Source organism: Rhinopithecus bieti, unplaced genomic scaffold (assembly GCF_001698545.2).
Source record: "Rhinopithecus bieti isolate Rb0 unplaced genomic scaffold, ASM169854v2 scaffold_68811, whole genome shotgun sequence".
NCBI lineage: Eukaryota > Metazoa > Chordata > Mammalia > Primates > Cercopithecidae > Rhinopithecus > Rhinopithecus bieti.
The window spans coordinates 42,053-64,221 of NW_016825978.1; the positions used below are offsets into that span (position 1 = coordinate 42,053).

General features: G+C 43.4%; 1 protein-coding gene across 1 annotated transcript in view; it reads right to left on the reverse strand.

Moving 5' to 3' along the window:
* Window positions 1-13,978: 13,978 nt before the first annotated feature.
* Window positions 13,979-22,169, reverse strand: part of LOC108522807 (reticulon-1) — a 145,827-nt gene continuing 137,636 nt past the window's right edge. The window contains exon 3 of the mRNA XM_017863240.1: window positions 13,979-14,787. Within this exon, the coding sequence (XP_017718729.1) occupies window positions 13,979-14,787 (809 nt within the window). The remainder of the gene's footprint in view (window positions 14,788-22,169) is intronic.

Here is a 22,169-nt window from a genome sequence, read left to right on the forward strand (position 1 = left end):
CTGCACTCCAGCCTGGGTGACAAGAGTGCATCTCAAAAAAAAAAAAAAAGAGTAACTGTATTAGATTCTCCCAAAGCCCCATCTCATTGTATAATTATTATTAAAATAAATATTTAAATAGCAACAATATTAGAGGATAAGTACTTTACCTAAATTATCTCAAATAATCATCCCAAGAATCCTGTGATATAGGTACTATTATCCCCTTTGAACAGACAAAAAAACTGAAATGCAGACAGGTTAACTTGCCCAGAGTCACATAGCTAGTAGTAAGTGGAGAAGGTAAGACCCAGATCCAATTGGCGCATGATTTTTTAACGCAGTGAAAAGGAGACATGCAATCAAAAGGATACAGTTTCTTGAGGCAGGGAATCTAGACAAGGGGCCACTGGTGGGGGAAAGGACCGCAGGCATGGGGTTGGGAGCAGCTGCTCTGATTCTAGTTGAGGATTCCCAGTCCTTTGAAAACAGAACGGCTTCACAGGATGCCAAAGCATGATGGAAATTTCCGATGAAAACAATCTACTCTTTTTGCCCCAGGCAATAATGAGCTGAGCTCCCCACTAGGATGAAGTTCCCCTCATATATTTCCAGTGTAACTCATAACTTGGCATTCTGGTTTAGACCAGATTCAGACAAGCTTCAGAGCACTTACTGCTGAGAATGGGGACTTGGACTAAGGAAAACACTGCACAAAGTCGCAGGCATGTCTTACCCTCAGGCAGCTCACTCCTTCGCCCAATTCAGAGAGAATCAGCAATTTCCCGAGCTTGCTAGGCTAGCCCTAGAGAGGGACTTCAGTTTTCCTAGGTGTCTCCTGGCTTTTAGAGGGTGCCAGCTACTCACCTTGTGGTTATAAAAGATTTGTATAGTTTTTATGACAACATTTTAGGAAGAAGCAATAAAACATCTTCAAGACAGAACTGTCTTTTTAAAATTTGCCCAGAATTACCATACCAGTAATTCTAGCAGTTGAGCAAAGGACAGTACCAGCAAAGGACAGTATAAAGGGGAAAGGTACAGAGAAGAAGCAAGACTTATAAAATTATGCTTATAAAAATTAGACTAATAGGCCAGGTGTGGTGGGTCACACCTGTAATCCCAGCACTTTGGGAGGCCGAGGCAGGCAGATCACGAGGTCAGGAGTTTGAGGCCAGCCTGGCCAACATAGTGAAACCCGGCCCCAACTAAAAATTAAAAAATTGGCCAGGCATGGTGGTGGGCACCTGTAATCCCAGATACTTGGGAGGCTGAGGCAGGAGAGTCGTTTGAACCCAGGAGGTGGAAGTTGCCGTTAGCCGAGATTGCGCCATTGCACTCCAGCCTAGGCGACAGAGTGAGACTCTGTCTAAAAAAACAAACAAACAAACAAAAAAGACGAATAAAGTTATGGGACATGTGCCACAACATACATTCTAACTATAGATCTTCTTTCTGAATTTTATATTACATCATGGGTTATCCCATTAGAATAATGCTGGCCACAGTAATAAATAATCCCAAAATTTCAGTGGCTTAACATGGAAGGAATTTTTTGTTGTTGCTGCTAATTTAAAAGATGAGTGTGAGCGTTCACTAGCAGGTAGCTTTCCACCAGGTAGTCATTTAGGAGCCCAGGTTCCTTCTCCTTTGCCATCCCCTTGGTCTAGAGCCTTGAAGGAGGAAAAGGCACAACTGCATCTCAGCCATCTTCCCAGATGTGACCCATATCCCCTCCACTCACATTCTATTGATAAGAATTAGAGCTTCACCTGGCTGCAAGGAGGCTGGGAAATGCAGTCCCTGACTGAGAGCCACTTCCCAAGAAGGACACTACAGAGCAGCAAGTATCAATTTGATGGAAAGTTACCCACCTCTACCCATTACAACATGGGTATCATATAAACCAGCAGGTCCCCAAACCCCTGGCCACGGACCGGTACTGATCCATGGTCTGTTAGGTACTGGGCCGCACAGCAGGAGGGGAGCAGAGGGTGAGTGAGCATTTCTGCCTTAGCTCCACCTCCTATGCAATCAGCAGTGGCATTAGGAGATTAGATTCTCAGAGGAGTGTGAACCCTATTGTAAACTGCACAAGCAAGCGATCCAGGTTGTGCGCTCCTTATGAGACTCTAATGCCTGATGATTTGAGGTGGAACAGTTTCATCCTGAAACCATCCCACTCTCCCACCTTCCCATGGAAAAACTGTCTTCCATGAAACTGGTCCCTGGTGCCAAAAGGGTTGGGGACCACTGATAAAAACTACAGGGGCAAATATATATAGCGGGAGAGACAAAACTTAATACTTCAGGTGAATGACCTTATGTCTCATCCCAGAGGCAATTCAGTTTCAATTTGACAGAGGAACAGTAAGGCTGGAACCCCAAAAGTATCTTTCTCAGAGAACTTTGCCCTCAGGCTCTAGGTTTGGCTCTGAAACTTTCCTCATCAACAAGTCCCTTTATGTTTTTGGCCAGAGTAGTGGGCCCCGAGGAAAAGATGTCTCCATAAGAACTAAAATGTAAATCGTAAGAGGACTTATAAATCATTAAAAGTCAAGATGTTTGGCTTTGGAACTATAGCACGCCTTGGTGAAATATATAAAATCTTCTCTAAATTTCAGGACTCTGTTTTCAGAGGACTAAGAAAGGGCATTAAAAATCTGGACCTTAGGCCTGGTGTGGTGGCTCACGCCTGTAATCCCAGCACTTTAGGAGGCAGAGGCAGGTGGATCACTTGAGGTCAGGAGTTCAAGACCAGCCTGGCCAAAATGGTAAAACCCCATCTCTACTAATAATACAGAAATTAGCCAGGCACCTGTAATCCCAGCTACTTGGGAGGCTGAGGCAAGAGAATTGCTTGAACCTGGAAGGCAGAGGTTGCACTGAGCCAATATCATGCCACTGCACTCTGGCCTGGGCAACATGGTGAGACTCCATCTCCAAAAAAAAAAAAAAAATGTGGACCTCAACAAAGAGAGGAGGAAGAAAATAAAAGGAATAAATTGACAATTAGACTATTTTACTTATATCCAAACTTTCTAGAATCATTTATTTATGATTTTCTTTATTTTCAACATTTAAGAAAACCATGTTTGTATGTAAAAAAGATTCAAGTATAAATTGGTTAAGCTAAAGAAAATAATTAAATGCTTTCCAAATGATTGGAGTGAATTTCCAGCTTACAGACCATGCTAACACTTGAACTAGCTGCCTATGTTATATAGCATTATAAAACTCTTTATATCTACATACATTTTTGACATTAAATCTTAAATCTCAAAATTCTAAAGAAACTTACTATAGAGAACATTTAGCTTTGCTTATGAGGAGGCCAAGTACCTGGAAATCAATTTAGTTGGAAAAAGACACTGGCTGAAAATGAGTAGCTCTTATTTCAAATCCTGGTTCTTCTACCCCTGAGAAATAACCTAGAACAACCAACTGTACCTCAACCCTTGACTTCAATTTGAAATGAAGATGCTGACTCAAAACTCCAATTAGTAGGGAACCACAGTTCATCAATTCTACATAGTTCATAAATACATGGTATTATATTTTTTGTTTTGGTAGAGGTCAAATGGTGTAGCCTTACAATTAATTCTGCTGAAAACTAAGTTACCCATTTGCAAATATTTTTTGGAACTCTGTCCTTGTGCTTGTTTCAAGGAAAATTCGGAGGGTAATTTAAATGATCAGTCATCACAGAAACAGTACAGCCATGTGAACATTGTAAATTCATTTAAAGACATATCTTCTTACATCATAAACCAAGAAATCTTATTGTAAATTTCAAATTGTGGTGGTGTGAGAAGAGGTTAAGAAGTAGAGGTTGACGTGTAATCCCAGCACTTTGGGAGGCCGAGGCGGGTGGATCACGAGGTCAGGAGACCATCCTGGCTAACACGGTGAAACCCCGTCTCTACTAAAAAAAATTCAAAAAAAAAAAAAAAATTAGCCGGGCATGGTGGTGGATGCCTGTAGTCCCAGCTACTAGGGAGGCTGAAGCAGAAGAATGGCGTGAATCCGGGAGGCGGAGCTTGCAGTGAGCCGAGATCACGCCACTACACGCCAGCCCGGGTAACAGAGCAAGACTCCGTCTCAACAAACAAACAAACAAACAAACAAACAAACAAACAAAAAAGAAGTAGAGGTTGAATATTTTCATGGCAACCACTGGATGGCAATAGACATTAACAGTGAGTGGGGACAATCAATACAAAAGCAACTTTCTGCTTTACTTGACTTTCTCCGCATTTTCAGAAGTAGAATCAAACCGAGCTTCAGAGATGTTAGGGAGAAGTAGACAAGAGTGAATTCGGAAGTGAAAGAATTAGGTTTTGGGACACATACTCTGCTTTTGCAAGTGCTTTGTAGGCAGATAAATCTCTCAAGATTTCAGTGCTCAGTAAAGAGTTTTAAGAAAATGAAGTGTCTGCCAGAAGGGAAGAGTTAAGCCAGAATGTTATATTTAACAGAATATGCAACTTTGAACTGGATTACTATTAGTGGTAGTGAAATGTTTGATCTTGTTTAATAAAGTCATGCTGGTTGCTCCTGATTTGTGCGTGGAAGACTACAACTCAACCCCACTCCTCTCCCTCTCCTGCTACAAATTTTCCAGGCTATGAACAGAGATCACCCAGAGGACTCCTCTGACCCGGGAGACCCCAAACTACTGAAACAACGAATGGTTAGCTCCTCTGTGTCCCCACCATATACTGCTGGGGCCTTTGTTCTAGTGGCATTGTGGGGTGGAGAGATGTTAGGTGAAATCCCCTGGAGTGAGCTGGCAAGACCAGGCTGTGTTTACATGATCTCCCCTTCACTCTCCCATAAGGAGGTGGAGGTCTGGAAGTGTAAACAGTATACATTTCACTCTAAATTCTATTTACCCACAAGAACCATTTTAACTAACATCTAAGCCTAAACAGAAAATCCAACTGGCCTTGGAAAAAGTTAAGTCACTGGAGGAAAAACCTGCCAAAGATTACTCTGAGGACATTGAGAGATCAGCCCTGGCATAGTCCCTAGAGTAATGATTCTTAAGTTCTCTGCCTACAATTAACTGGGGAGCTACTTAATGAAGCAGATGCATTTGCCCCTCCCTAGGAAATCCTGGGGTGGGCCCAGGAATTCTGTATTTAAACAAACCGCTTCTGATATAAATGGTCTACCAACTACCCTTTGAGAAACACTATCTAGAAAAACTGAACAGTTCCACTGAGCCCCTAATCTGCTCTTCCTGCCACTCACACCCACTTCCACAAGGAAAGAGAAAAGTCCTGGATCAATGCTTTGCCTGGCCAAGAGGACCACCATTTCAACCTAGGTCACTTAGAACCCAGGAGCGCCATTACAGAGATGGGGCAACTTAGGAATCTCTGAGTAAATCACCAAGAGAGACCACGGCCAAATGCAGTCTTGAGCTGAAGTAACCAGACTGAGTAGTGTGCTTGCCCCAACTTGAAGCCCCAGTTTGAGTATCTACTTTAAAGTTGCCTTCGTTCTAACTTTAGCCTCTGCTCTCTGACAGGCTGCTGACTTTTCCTTGCCTGTTAGTATAATTTTGATTCATATTTGGGATGTTCTTTAGACTTTCTGAAGTTTTTGTGATTTCTTGGCCCTAGGCAAGCATGTATCTAACTCTAAATAACCAACTTGCTTGACCATAATCCCTACCTATCTCTCTAGGGGTCTTATTTAACCTCCACAGGTACCATATTGGACCATTCCAGCTCCAGTTTCAGCCACCCGAACATCACCATCACCTAAATACATTAAACTCATTGCTTGGCCAGGGAAATACTCTAGATATAGTGCTCAAATAGGGAGATCATTTCAGTGCTATCATAATTCAAATGGATGTTTTTCGAAAAGCAGACACACAAAAAAATGAGTTCAATGACTAATGAAGCAGCATCAGAGTTTGGGGTATTTTCCCCATTGTAAATATTTTGCATCTCTTTGTAATCATTGTTGATAAAAACTGAAATATAATTTGAGGGGTATTGGGGATAAAGTCACCCCTAGCACCAATCCAAAGCATCAGTAGGTCCTATTAAGTCCATCTCCAAAACATATCTCAAATCCATCCATTCCCTCCATCTCCAATGCTACCACCTCTCCAAGCCATTGCCATCTCATGCTTGCAAGAGCTTCCTAATTTGTCTTCCTGCTTCCATGCTTGCTTGTCCTCCTTCAGCTCTTTCTCCCTAGAGCAGCCAGTGTGACCTCTAAAAACTGCAAAGGAGGTCATATCACTTTCTAGTTTAAAAACATTTCTGAGGCTTCTTAGTATGCTTAGGAAAGACCAAGCTTAGCACCATGGTGTGTGCATGGAAGGGCATTGCCAATCTTCCGCCTCCATTTCTTGCTATTCTTCCCCTTGCCTACCACATTCTAGCAACATCAACTTGTTTTCCATTTATAGAATATCCCCAGAACTTTCCTGTCTCTGGTCTTTGCATTTTCTATTGTCTGGAACTTACTTTAATCAGCTCTTGCCATAGCTGACTTCTCCGTTTCCTCCTTCTCAGAGGCCTTCTCTGACCTTCCTAAGTGCCACCCATCACCAGGTACTCTCTTACACATCACTCTGTTGATTTTCTTCTTAATGTCTACTCCCTCCTCCACCAGAATGTAAGCCCCATGAGGGGTAGATTCAAGTCTGCTTTGGTAACCACTACATTTCTAGTGTCAGTCACATCCTATGCCATATTGGTTGAATCAAAGGAAAGATGGATGTATGAATAGGTAAAGTATTGCTTTGGTGGGACTGGCATAACCTTGAGTGAAATTTATGTATTATATTTTTGTATTACAGGAGTGTTTTGTGGGGTCACAAAGATAGAATCTAGATGTGCAGAAACTATGTCTATGAGGGTCCCACCCAGACTTTAGAGGGAAGTAGGGCTAGCATTTGAGAGTAGAGAATCTTCTTGACCTCATGTTGCCTCTGAGAATTAGAAGTATCTGAATTATGTCCTCCAAACTCCATTATTTTAAGTGAGGTTGATCTATGTGAGGAACAGAGGAGAAAAGAGCCTGCATAGGGAATTAGGATCGCCATCTATTAATAAATAGGAGCATTATCTCTTGGAGGCATAAAAATGTTTGCTGCCTGGGAGTTCTCTCTCTACAGGCAAGTTTAAGGATGACTTGATTCCATTTTAGGAGCTGATCAATGCCCTACTGCATGCCCAAACCAAATTTACTAGAAGGGTTTATTGTGTCCCAAAGATTTGGTATTAAAAGTATTACAAAGGTACAATAACCATTTTAGATCTTTATACACACCTTGGAATTGAAGTGGCAAGAATACCTGTCCCTAGAAATAATAAGTGCTGGGGCCACCAAGATTGGCAGCAACATCTATCCAAAGCTGAGAAGGAAACCCAGCCACTCAGTGAAGCCACCATTAAAAAAAAAAAAACCCAGATCAATATGCAATTGGAACAGAGCTAATTCTGTGACAGCTTCAGAAGGAAAAGCCATGAATTCAGCTGGCTGCTGGCAGCTCCTTCTATCACTGGGCAAAGTCTCACAAAAGTAGCTTAGTGGCTTTCAATAGTCTAAGGTGGGCTGGTTGCAGTGGCTCACGCCTGTAATTCCAACATTTTGGGAGGCCGAGGTGGGCAGATCACTTGAGGCCAGGAGTCCAAGACCAGCCTGGCCAACACAGCAAAATCCTGTCTCTACCAAAAAAAATACAAAAATTAGTCAGGCATGGTGGTGCATGCCTGTAGTCCCAACTACTCAGTAGGCTGAAGCAGGAGAATTGCTTGACCCTGGGAGCAGAGGTTGCAGTGAGCTGAGATCGTGCCACTGCACTCCAGCCTGAGTGACAGAGTGAGACCCTGTCTAAAAAAAAAAAAAAGTCTAAGGTGGAAAATCGATGTCTCCATCTAAGTATTTCCATGGCATAGCATACACCAACACAGGAGTCACACTTTATCCAGCAGTTACTGGTCCATCTTGTTGAAAGCTGACAAAGAACAGCAGCTTCAGTGGAGGGGCACAGAGCTCAAGTGGAATCTAATATCTGTACCATGAGAGAAAGAGACTTTCCAAGAATCTTTACAGCCTGGTATACTAATACAGTGTCATGACTGTGAATACATACAGGACAAGGGTATAATGACTTTTTTTTTTTTTTAGAATTATGAGAAGAAAGTAAATGGGTCACACTTACTTTGGTTCCCTCCCAAATATTTCAGGACAGAAGTAATATCTAGTATAATAATGAAAAGTAATAACAAACATCATAAATGCTAGATAGATGAAAATCTATTCCGTTTGAGAAGACCTCCATCTGGTAGCCATCCCACGAATCACCCCTCCAAGGAAAAGACAGGCTTTTCCCTGCCACAAGGGGCTGAGCCCTCCAGGCTCAAGCTGCTGTAACTGCTATACACAGAGGAGGCCATGGGTGAGGAGGCTGCAGAGGCCTGCCTCCAGGGCATGGACAGGCACCTCTCTAACAGAAAGAGATAGAAACAGCTGAGTCCCCCTCAGTATCTTTAATTTAAAAGCATGATATGTCTAAGGCATGCTCACCAACATGTTTTCTTAGAAGGTCTGGGTTGCTTAGCTCATCTGTTTACAATAGAAATTCTCAAGCTTCAGTATCATTATTAAAAGTGCAGATTTATGCCCCAGCCAATTCTCATTCTGTAGTTTTGAGGTGGGGGTAGAGTGAGAATCTGAATTCTGAACAAGCACTCCAAAAGGTTCTGAGGTACCTGGTCCCCAAGCAACACTTAAGTCCATGCCAGCTTAAAGAAATATTTCTCAACCTGGGTCACTGGTTGCATACTTTAGGGTTCCAAAAGAGAATTTTACATTTTGTATTTTATTTTGACAATAGTTTTTCAAATAGTAAGAACATTCTGGATCATTTGGGTGATAATTTTATAACCAAACACTACTGCAAGACTTCTACTGAAGTATGTATAGTCAGGTCAGCACTGAGTAACTTTAACTTTGCCTCAGGCTAATGAGTTTTTACTTGGATCCAGACTTAGTTCTTTTAAATTATTTTGTTGCTCTCTGATGGATGGATGAATGAAAATTTATTTTACTCAACTCCCTGTTGGTAGAGTGTTTTTTCCAACTTTCTCATTACTATGAAAAATGCTATAGGAAAGATATTCACATGTATCTTTCTGACTCTATTTACACAGGTGTATAATTTACTTATTTTTGCCCACCTGGTATAGCATTTCTATGGGATAAATTCCTAACAGTATTCAAAAGGTATGAGAACTTAGAACTGTAAGAGGGTTAGTCCTGGAGGTTGAGTGTTCATCACCTCATTTGCTCATGAAGGGAACAGAGGAAGGAAAAGAGCAAATTTTGACAAATTAACATGGACATACTGAATTTGGGAGGTCTATGGGATGTCCAATACACAGTGAGGGAAATCGGCCTGGAGTTTAGAAAAGAGGACTTCTTCAAAGCAAGAGATTTGAGAAGTGTCACACATAAGGCAGTGCCTGAAAACCCGCATGGGTGACAGCAGCCTTGACAGCAAGGATATGCGGGAGGAAGAAAGACAAGGACAGAACTCAGGGACAACACAGAGGAACTGGAAGGGAGGTAGCAAAAGAGATTAGAAAAGAGGTCAGAGAGTAAGAGGAGAACCAAAAAAGAGAAACATCAGTACGATAAGGGGAAAAAAAAGTTCTGAGAAGGAGTGAACAACTTCCATGTGAGCTGATACTGTCCCTAACTTTACTGTTAAATGAAATAAGTTACAAAACAGTATGTTCAATATAATGTTACTTTTTCAGTGAAAAACTATACATGCCTGAATACTTAAAAGAAATTCTCTGAAAAGAACAAGAACAATTAAAAAAAAAAATACAAAGGCCTGTAGTGATGTCTGAGAATTAGGGATGGGAGGGTTGAGTAGGGAACTTTTAACTTTGTCTTTCTTTGTTGCATAGACTGGAGTGCAGTGGTATGATCATAGCTCACTGCAGGCCCGACCTCCTGGGCTCAAGTGATCCTCCCATATCAGCCACCTGAGGAGCCAGGACTACCAGCCTGCACCACCACACCCAACTAATTTTTGTATTTTTTGTAGAGATGGAGTTTCATCATGTTGCCCAGTCTGGTCTTGAACTCCTGGGCTCAAGGGATTCACCTGCCTTGGCCTCCCAAAGTGCTGGGGCTACAGGTGTGGGCCACCATGCCCAGATTCCTTAACTTTGAATTTTGTGCCATTTCGTACAGTTTGAATTTATTACAACAAATATACATTACTTTATTATTAACGTTTTAAGGACTGATCATCAGTATGATATTAGATTACAAGAGAGAACAAGAAAGATGAGACTGAAAAGAGGCCATTTGTTTGGCAAGAAGAGAGTTGGTTTCAGGTAGGAATATGAAAGCAGACTGCCATCATCTAAAACCCTGCTTCCCTGGCTGGGTGCGGTGGCTCACGCCTGTAATCCCAGCACTTTGAGAGGCCGAGGTGGGTGGATCACGAGGTCAGGAGATCGAGACCATCCTGGCTAACATGGTGAAACCACGTCTCTACTAAAAAAAAAAAATACAAAAAATTAGCCGGGCGTAGTGGCAGGCACCTGTAGTCCCAGCTACTCTGGAGCCTGAGGCAGGAGAATGGCATGAACCAGGGAGGCGGAGCTTGCAGTGAGCCGAGATATGCCACTATACTCCAGCCTGGGCAACAGAGCGGGACTCCATCTCAAAACAAAACAAAACAAAACAAAACATAAAAACCCTGCTTCCCAAGTTTTAAAGGATATAAGAATCACATACGCACTTATGCCCAGGGGATCTTGATTCAGTAGGTCTTGGAAGGAGCCTGAGATTCCCCAGTTCTAACAACCTCCCACATGATATCAACTTGGCTGGTCCAAGCCACACACTTTTGAGTTGCATGATAAGTAATCAGAATGCAGGAAACAAGCTCAAGGGCAAAGATACCATGATTTCCCAAAGGGTGTTCCCCTGGAATATGAACCCAATGGCACACTCTAATAAAAAATATGCTACAATCAACTAGGTTTGGTAAATATCACATACCTATCCTGATTAATCACACTGGGTATTAGCACTTTTATGAGAATTTTTAAATTGGGTTTTTACTTGGACATTCCTAACAGTTACGGCCAACCTTGTAGAAAGTAAAACATATCTACCTGCTTTAGAATCTAATGTTTATAACAGGTCATCCTAGAAGGTGTAGGGGAGCAGCGATACAGGGCAGCAAGAGCTCAGGGGTGTACAAGGACGAAAACTGAAGCATGAAGAAAGAACTGCATTTTGTCTCCAGTGCAGTAACTGCAGACGTCTCTGAAAGGTGAGAAAGCTCCAAAAGCAGGCCTTGTTAGAGCCCGTGCACCAGTTACCCTGGTGCTCCTCCTTGGTACATGCAATGATGCTATCAAATATTTGTCAAACCTTATCCTAAATATTATTCTAAATATTTCTAGGCTCTTCTGAAACTCTGTCCAGCATCAGCAGGATGGCTCATCCCCTAGATACTTGTGAATGCATAAACTTAGATGCGTGCATACCGCCAGAAGCTTCAGTGGATAAGAGCAGGAAACCACAGAAGCTGATCTGACCTCACTGCTGCCGGGAATCAAGCTTGGCATGAGCACAAACCTGCTGTCCACCAACAGTGATTAAGAATAGCCTGGGGCTGGGCGCAGTGGCTCACACCTGTAATCCCAGCACTTTGGGAGGCCAAGACAGGTGGATCACCTAAGGTCAGGTTCAGTGAGCCACAGTCACGCCATTGCACTCCAGCCTGGGCAATAAAAGCAAAACTCTGTCAAAAAAAAAGAAAAAAAAAATCCAGCCTGGGGGAGGCTGGGCAGCACTGATCCTTTCTCACCTGCTGAGACAGAGCAAGTGAGACCAAAAAGAACCTCAGAGCTCAAATTGCCTGCTGGCATTGTTGAATCACCTGCCCAGGACCTCCAGTTCTTGGCTGCCTCAGAATGGCCTTTTAGACTCTTCATAGATAGTGCAGTGGAGCAGTGAGTTTCAGTGGGAGACTAGACTTCAAAGGACCCCACAGTGCAGAAGAGAGTGGAGATTATTCACCCTAGCACGCCTTCATCTTTTGAAAAGACTGCCACTCCCTCCCCTCTGCCTTCTAAACTTGGCAGCACAGGGTCCAAGCCATATGGGGCAACTTGTACAGAGATTCAAATGACACCAAATTGGCCACAAAAGATACTCTGAAGCCTTTGCATTCACAGCTGCAGTTTTCCATCTCCTCAGCTCTTCATCAGGCGTCTGGTCAGTCCGTGCCAGCTGTTGTCCTTGTCTCTCAATAGGCATGCAAAGTTCCCTTTTCTCTTTAGCTCTCAGATTTATTTACTTTTGAGAATAAACATATTTGAACAGCACTGTGTACATGGGGACTATCTCAGGAACATTAGTTAGGGGATAAAATGGAGACACATGCCTGTTACAGTACAGTGACATGAACACATGCTCAGCATGACTCAAGCTTGACTGTTTTGGGGCCCCAAGGGGCTGAAGGTTGTTCATGTTAATACTGTTTCCTGTGGTTCCCTGCAAGCTGCAGGGTCTTTTCCTACCACATCAGGAGAGTAGCAAAAAAAATCCAAAATGGTTTTAATATTGACCCAACAAACACATTCACACTGTTACATCTGTCTTCAAATATCTTCCCTACCTATCACACACACGAAATATGCTTTCAGCTCTTTAAGAAGAGTTATTTGGGAAATCAAGAGTCAATTATATCAGCCCCCACACCATGCCACGTGTCTGAGCCACAGCAACCATGTATCTTTTTATTTCAGTCCTCTAGGTTCCTCCATTCTATTCCAATGTGTTAATTTTAAAGAATTTAGCAGCTAGCTTCCAATTTAAAATAACGAGAAAGATTTTGTCCTCTATTTTTATATGAAGCACTTTAACTGCTGCTAACATCATTGAAGTTGGCAGAGGCACAGGAAAGAGGGTGTACCCTTGAAATCACTTATCTCCAAAAGGCAAAGGCACATACAGCACTTCTAAAGGAAGCACTACCCCTCAGCTGAGCCCCAGCTCAGCTGAAAAGTAGAAGAGATGGGTGGGAGGGGACCTTGAATACAGTTGTTAGGGTTTGTTTTAAAGTCCTACCTGAGTGTTCTCTCCCCAGGAACTGGGTAGAAGTTCTCTAACTTCACCCATTAACAAAAATAGAATGAGCAGGACCTCACTTAGTCATGTGACTCTATTTCCTTTCTTGAATTCCATAAGACAACTGCAATCAGGTGTGGTGAACGATTTTTGGGGAAGAATCTCTTGTACACATATAGTGTCTGGAAAACAAATAATGACTTCCATTTTTTCTTGCATTTGAAGACTCACCTCAAAATTTTTCATAGGGAGAACATAATGACCACATTAAATTCATTCTAAGTAAAAGAGACTTTAAAAATGAATGAATCACCTTTGGTCTTGCTTAGGGACAAGAGAAAACTCTGGACCCAACTGTGGTCTCTGTCTTGCCTGACTCACTGGGACACAAAAACCTCATCAAGGTCCAAATCCCTTGCCCTTGGGTAAGAGAAAGGATGGAGCTGAGCTCCACTTTGCACACTTAAGAAACAGGCCTGACTGGCAAAATAGAACATGCTAGTGGTGGGTTCCAGCACCTACAGAGACTGAGCAGGGGGACTGGAGCGGAGCCTGGACAACAACAAGAAAAGCATCGCTTTCCTGGGGAAGGAAACCCAGTCCTGGAATGGAAAGACAGGCGCATGCACTCCATTCAGGAGATCATGGAGTGAACACAAAACCGCTCATTATTAGGGAGGCTCGGTTCAGCCAGTCCTGTGTCACCCTGAGCACGTGGTTCTGCCACTGACTTCTGTCCCAGCTGCAAATCTGAATTCTCTCATCTCCTCCTATCCCCCTTGGAACTGTTCTCTGGTGAACTGTTTGATTAGCATGGGGATGACTCCGGGGCTGAGCCAGAACCACCCCTGCTGAATGCTCAGAGCACCCAGAGGGAGGACACTAACCAAGCATCCCTGCTGCAGTCGGATCCTTTACCTTTTTGCCTATTGAGAAACAGCAGTGGGGGCAGCGTGCCAGGACCTAGAGGCCCAGGACCCTTTGTGGCCACAGGACTTTGGTTGGAACTTGCATCTTCCTCAGGCTTCCGTGGCAACACGGGCGTCTCAGGCTCCAGGACTCCGTCTCCAGGGGGCAGCTCGGGGACAGGCTGGGGCTCAGCTGAGGGGTAGTCGAGGAAAGAACCCGGCTCGGCCAGGCCCCGCCGGCTGGGCGCGCGCTCCTCGGCCCGGACCCCTGTCTCCTCCCGGATGGCGTCCAGGGCGCCGGGCTTCATCGGGGGTGAGTCCTGCTCCCGCTTGGGGCTCTCCTCTGAGGCTGAGGAGGCATCGCACGACTCGATGATGAGCTCGCTGTCCAGCTCGGCCTCGCGCTCCTCCCTCAGGATGCTGTACTGGATGGATGGCGAGGCGGGCGAGGGCCGTGGGCCGCCCACGTGGCCAAAGCTCACGTATCCCGAGGGCAGCGCGTCCTCAGCGGCCATGGGGTCCTCGGACACCAGCTCGATCTCTGAATCCCCCGACTCTGCGCTGCTAGCCTCGTGGTCCAGGGGGCTGGGGATGGTTGGCGGTCCAGACCTGGCCTTGACCTCGGGCCTGTCGGCCAGCTGGCCCACCGGCCGTGGGCTCTCGGCGGTTTCATATGATAATCCCTTTGCTTCTTTGATGGCGATGATCAGCTCATCCTCGGAGATGCTGCCTTTCCCCTGGGATTCTGCAGCAGATGGTTCTGTCGTCCCACAGAGCGAAGGAGAGCCAGGGAGGTACACACACGGACAGACAGATGGACAGAGAGAGGAGGGATAAAACAAAATTCCATTAAGGGAGATGTTTTGTCATTGCTTGAGAAACACATATCTCATTAGCACAAAAATAATCTGTTTCCAGGGCTATGCTGGAAAGACAGGCCACCTGAACTAAAAGGCTAATTACTGTTATGGCCCAATTAATCAGTGTTTTACAGACCTATCTATCTTCAGCTAGCTATTTTAAAAAATGACCCAGCAATATCTTAGCAACAGAATCTCAGTTGGTTTTCCTGTTTCAATGCAGAGAAGATTATACAAGTCATCGTTTTAATTTCTGATTCATTCTCTCAGGGAACTTTTTCAATTTCACAGATTTTATCAGATAATCTGATGTATACAGCTCTCTAATTGGGCCCACCAATATCAACAAATCTGAAAATCACCTATTATTCCCTGTCCATTGCTGTTTACATCCTCTCCTTTAGCAAGACAAAGACAGGTAATTTTGAGCCTTGGATACAACTTGACTTCTGAGCTTTATATTTCCTATAAGAATCAGTATCTTTTTTTTTTTTTTTTTTTTTTGCCACTAAGTGAAGCAATGTAAGAGATCACTTCTGCCAATTCCACCAAGCAGGCTGTGCAGATTACCATAATGGACTATCCTGCAAGGCTTCCCACAGTGGCAGCCCACTGTATTCTTTCCCTTTCTTCTCTCTTCACTTCCTCTCGAGAAGAACAAAACCTGAGAGTCACTCCTGGACCCCTGGATGAATGCCTGCCTTCTGCCTGATGTTTATCCAGATGGCCTAAAGGCTACACTGGCAATCTTGCTGAGCTTTCTCTCCCGTAGATGAGACGACCTGGGATCACCATGACAACAGTGTTCAAGAGCTTCATTTTCCCTTGCCATACAGAAGGGCTTTATTTCAGAATATCTTAGTGAGATCTGGTCCTTTTGTTAGCAATAACTAGTTGCATTTATCCAAAGCTTTGAGGGATCTGTGGCTTTAGGACTGTGGGAGAACACCAATGGATAAAACATTTTAGATTTTCCTAATTCTTTATGAATCAGAATTGATTTTATTCTTTATCCATATTCATTCATCTGTTATTTATTGAGAACCTAATATGTGTTAGGCCATTTTCTACACACTTGGGATATATTAGTGAATGAAACCGGTAACAAAGTCTCTGCTTATACTCTAGTGGAGGGAACACAATATACAAACAATATATATAGTAAATAAGTAAAGTATATAGTATGTTAGAAGATGTTAAGTGTTATGGAAAAAAGTAGAGTAGGGTAAGGGAAACACAAGTTCTGGGTCAGGGTGGAGATGAGTTTGCAATTTTAAACAGGGGAGCCTGTATAGGCCTCATTGAGAAAGTAACCTACATTTAGCACTTGAAGCAGGTGAAAGAGTGAAGATATCCAGAGGAAAAGCACGCCATGCAGAGGAAACATATAGTGCAAAGGCTCAGAGGTGGGAGCTGCCCTGATTCCCAGGTATCATAAGCACGCCATTGTGTCTGGGCAAAGTGAATGAGTTAAGAAATAGGAGATCAGTGACATGGGGAGTGGGGGCAGATCATGTAGGATCTCATAGGGCTTTTATTCTGAGTGAGATTAGAAGATATTGGAGGGCTTTAAGCAGAGGAAGGATATGATCTATGGGTTTCCCCCCCTTTTTTAGTAACTTAAAACAACAACTACTTCATTATCTCTCATATGATTCTTGTTTTTAAAAATTTATTTTATGATCCCCAACTCTATTTTTACAGGAGTTACTTCCTTAATAAGCTGTACACATAGTTGTTTGATACAATTTCAGACAGCGGAAAAGTGTAAAAGCTTCACCAGTTTACTTCTGAATGGTTGTCTAGAGCACTGAGAAAGAAGATAAGGAGTGGTGTAAATTAGGAAATGTTCTATACCTCCAGAGCACTGCCAGTAGCAGCAGCATCTTCTGCTGGGTGCCAGGCATTTCACATATGGAACTTAGGGTCTAGGGACAATAGATTAAGCTACTTGTCCAAGGTCACTGTAGTGGTTTTCTCTCTTTGCCTGCTTGGATCCATTCCTTTCTCTGCCCTCTCCTGTGCTCTGAGAGGCTGACCTATATAGAAGGCTTACCCAGGATTTCTGTCCCTCTGGTTCCTGGTTGTTTTCAGCCAATAGGAAGCCTGAGGGCTGGGATGAAGGAGATGTTGAGCTATTTATACCCCCTGCTGCTTCTGAAGTTCCAGCTCTTAGCAGGCTTCAAGAATGCTGTTCCTTACTCTTGGTCTTTAGGTCTAGGGGTAGTAACACCTCCCTAATGTTAAGGCTTTGGCATCATTTGTTGGTTTTCTTTGCCATCTTTACACATCTGTAATTAGCCCCTTCTTTAAACTCTCTTCAGTCACAACCTTTGAGTGTGTCACTTTTTTCCTGCTAGGACCCTAGATGATATAACTAGATGGTTAGAAATTATTTGACCTGAATTTGAATGCCTGTCTATTTCATGTGTTTTACACTATATCATGCTACATCTTTTTAAAAGGGGGATGCAGTCTGAGATGTGGCAAGTTATATTTTGGAACATGAGAAGGAGAGGGAAAGTGAACTGGATAACCACAAGCAAAATAATGAAATGAAGCCCCTACCTCATGTCACATTTTAAAATTTCCTTCAAATGGGTCAGTAGCCTAAATATAAGAGCTAAAATCATAAAACTCTAGAAGAATACATAGAAGTAAATCTTCATGACCTTGGATTAGACAATCATTTCACAGATATGACACCAAAAACAGAAGCAACAAAAGAAAAATTAATATACTGTGCTTTTGTGCTTCAGAGAATACCATAAAGAAAGTGAAAGCACAATCAATAGAACAGGAGAAAATATTTGCAAATCATATATCTGATAAGGGACTCATATCTAGAATATACAAAAAACTATTATGACTCAATCATAAAAGGCAAGCCAATTAAAAATGGGCAAAGAACTTCAATAGATAGTTTTCCAAAGGCAATTTACAAATGGCCAAAATGCACATGAAAATATGCCCAACGTCATTATTCACCAAAAAAATGCAAACCAAAACTACTGTGAGATACCACTTCATACCCACTAGGATGGCTACAATCAAAAAGTCAGATAAAAACAAGTTCTGGCAAAGATTTAGAGAAATTGGAACCTTTACGCACTGCTGATGGGAATGAAAAATGTTGTAACTGCTTTGGACAAAAGCCTAGCAGCTCCTTAAACATTTAAACATACAGTTATCATATGACCCAGTAATTCCACTCCTAGATATCTACCCAAGAGAAATGAAAGTATATGTCCACACAAAAAACTTGTATATGAATGTTCATAACAGCATTATTCATAATGGCCAGAAAAGGTAGAAACAATCTAACATCCATCAACTGATAAATGGATAAATAAAAATGTAATATATCCATACAATGGAATATTATTTAGACATAAAAAGGAATGAAGTACTGATACGTGTTACAACAAGGCTAAATATTGAAAACAGTGAAATAAGTCAGTCACAAAGGACCACATATTATGTGATTGCATTCACATGAAATGTCCAGAATAAGTAAATTTATAGAGAAATAAAGTAGATTAGTAGTTGTAGGGAGTAAGGAGATTTGGAGGGTGAGAAAAGGGGGTGCAGGGTTTCTTTTGGGGGTAATAAAATGCTCTAAAATTTATTGCAGTGATGGATCACAACTCTGTGAATATACTAAAAACCATGGAAATGTATACTTTAAATGAATTGTATAGTATATGGATTATATCTCAATAAAGCTGTTTAAAAAAAAACAGAAGGAAGCTTGGCCTTCAATTTAAACTTACAGGAGAACTAACATTGGTCTGTATTACGAGGGAAAAGTAATGCTTTTATTATGTTAAGCCACCAAGATTTTGGGATTTACCTGAATTCTAGTGAACACATTATTTCACTCTGGATTGTACCCTTACCACTTGTCTCAGTTCACTGGCAACTTCCCAATCACTTTTGAGTTCTCATCTTATTTGACTTCTCAACAGTATTTGACATACTGCCCACTCCTCCTTTGCTGTCTGCAACTCTACTTTCTTCAGATTTTCCTCCTAGCTCTCCTGGATCTCATCTCTTTCCAGATATGAAATGTTGGTCTCCCCCAGAGTTCTTCCCTAGGCTCTTTTCTTACTCCAGTCCATCTCAAGGTGATTTTACCCATTTCCACCATCACTAGGTCCCAATTACCATTACCATGTTTATGACTCACAGTATTCCCTGCCTCTCCCAGAGAATAAGAAGAAAACAAAACAGAATGGGCTAGGTGCAATTGTGCTGTACAACGTTCTAGAGGAACTTAGAGGAGGTCATTGAGGAAGCTGCACTGGAATTGATCTTGGAGCACAAATAGAACCTTGAAAGGCAGGCATTGTCCAAGAGTGAACTCCAAAAGCAAAGATATGGAGGTGAAAAAGGAAGGGGTCTGCTCAAAGAAGGACAAAGTCAAATGTTTAACTGGAGTATTGTTGGGAATGATGCAGGGTTGATGAAACTGAAAATGGAAGCAGGCCCCTGGTCATGGAAGGCCCTGAAAACTAGTTTAAAAGTCAATCCTGAAGAAATAGGCAAATGGAGGGATCAAGACAGCCGAATAGAATCAGCTGCAGTCCCTGGCACTTATGGAGAGGAACGAAAGGGGCAAATGAATACGGTACCTTCAACTAAAATATCCAGGTTCTCCCACTGGGATTGATTAGGGAAACAACACATGGAGAATAAAGAAAAGCAGGGCAGGGTGACAGTCCACCCAGGAGCAACACAAAGCCAAGGGAACCCCCCTGCCTCCCAGCCAAGGGAAGCAGTGAGTGACTGTGTAATCCCGGAAAACCACGCTTCTTCCATGGATCTTTGCAACTCTCAGATCAGGAGATCCCCTTATGAGTCCATGCCACCAGGGCCTTGGATCCAACACACAGACCTATGTGGAGTCTTAGCAGAGCAGCTGCTCAGGCATGCACAGAGACCCAGGAGCTTTGCATACTCCAGCCCCAGGATCCCCCAACAAATGTGCCTGCTACTTACACAAGGTGGGAGGTCCACACATACCCCTAGGAAAAGGGCAGAATCCAGGGAGCTAAGCAGTGCCATTTTGTGGGCCCCACTTCTATGGTATGTCACAAGATAAGGCCCACTGGCTTGGAATTCCAGTCAGCCACCAGCAACAGGGTAGAGCCTGCCTGAGACTGGATGGAGCCCCAGTGGGAGTGGAGGTCACCATCTCTGCAGTTTGGTCAACTCAGCCATTCCAGCCTGTGGGCTTTGGAGAGTCCAAATGGTCCAGTGAAGGAAGGGTCCCCCCAACAGCACAACATAGGGGCTTTGCCAGATTGTGGTCAGACAGATTTTTTTTTCTTTCTTTCTTTTGAGACAGAGTCTCGCTCTGCTGCCCAGGCTGGAGTGCAGTGGTGCGATCCCTGCTCACTGCAACTTCCGCCTCCCAGGTTCAATTCTCCTGTTTCAGACTCCAGAGTAGCTGGGATTACAGGGGTGCCCTACCACACCTGGCTAATTTTTGTATTTTTAGTACAGACAGGGTTTCATCATGTTGGCCACACTCGTCTTGGAACTCCTGACCTCAAGTGATCCGCCCACCTTGGCCTCCCAAATGCTGGGATTACAGGCATGAGCCACTGTGCTGGCCAGACTGCTCCTTTAAGCAGAGCTGCCATCCATTCCTCCGCACTAGGCGGGACCTCCCAGCTGGACCCTCCAGCCACATCTGTTGGCACATATTAGGGACAGAGCTCTGATCTCTCCCTGGGATGGAGTGCTCAGAGGAGGGGAGGGGCTCCCTCTGGGCTGGCATTCTAGCCTGTGGACTTTGGAGAGTCCAAGCTGACAGGGGCAGAGGCAGTTCCTCACCATGACATAGCTATTTTGTTGAGGCATGGCCAGACTGCTTCTTTAAGTGGGACACAATCCACTCTTCCTTGCAGGGTGGGTCCTCCCAGCTGGCGTCTCTGTTGACCCCTGTTCATGTTCTCCCTGGGTGAAGTGCCTGAGGGACAGGACAGGCTGCCACTTTGGTCATTCAGGCTTCTCAGCTGGTCCAGCCTGTGGGGCTTGGAAAGCCCAAACCAATTGGGGCTGAAGGGATACAGCACAGCTGCCCTACCAAAAGGTAGCCAGACTGCTTCTTTAAGTGTGCCCTTGATCCCCTTCCTCCTGACAGGGTGAGACCTCCCAACCAGGGTCTCCAGCCACCACCTACAGGCACATTCGGGCTGGCAACAGGTCAGTACTCCCCTGGGATGGAGCTTCCAGAGGAAGAGGCAGGCTGCCATCTTTGCTGTTTCCCAACTTTCACTGCTTATACCTCCAGGTATGGGAAAAACCAAGACAACTACGGTCTGGAGTGGACCCCAAAAAAACCGCAGCAGCCCTACAACGGAGTGGACAAATTATTAAAAGAAGAACAAACATAAAACAACAACAAAAACAATAACAAACCCATAAAAACCCCATCCGAAAGTCAGCAGCCTCAAAGACTGAAGGTAGTTAAGCCCACAAAAATGAGAAAGAATCAATGCAAAACCCCTGAAAACTCAAAAAGCTAGAGTGCCCCTTCTCCTTCAAATGACTGCAAACTTTCCCAGCAAGAGCTCAGAACTGGGCTGAGGCTAGGACAGCTGAAATGACAGAAGTAGGCTTCAGATGGTGGGTAATAAAAAAACTTTGCTAAACTAAAGGAACATGTGGTAACCATTGACAAAGAAGTAAATAATCATGATAAAACAAAACAGGAGCTGACAGCCAAAATAGCCAGTTTAGACAGGAACAGAACCAACCAGCTAGAGCTGAAAAACACACTACAAGGAATTCACAATGCAATCACAAGTATTAATAGCAAAATAGACCAAGCAGAGAAAAGAATCTCAGACCTTGAAGAGTATCTTTCTGAAATAAGACAGGCAGACAAGAATAGAGACAAAAGAAAGAAAAGGAATGAACAAAACCTCTGAGAAATATAGAATTATGTAAAGAGACTGAATCTACAGCTAATGGGGGTACCTGAAAGAGATTGGGAGAATAGAACCAAGCTGGAAAACATACTTCAGAATATTATCCAGGAGAATTTCCCCAACCTAGTAAGACAGGCCAACACTCAAATTCAGGAAATGCAGAGGACCCCAGCAAGATAATCAATGAAAAGATCATCCCCAAGACACATAATCATCAAAATTTCCAGGGTCAAAATGAAAGAAAAAATGTTAAGGGCAGCCACAGAGAAAGGCCAGGACATCTATAAAGGGAAGCCCATCAGACTAACAGTGGACCTCTCAGGAGAAACACTATAAGCTAG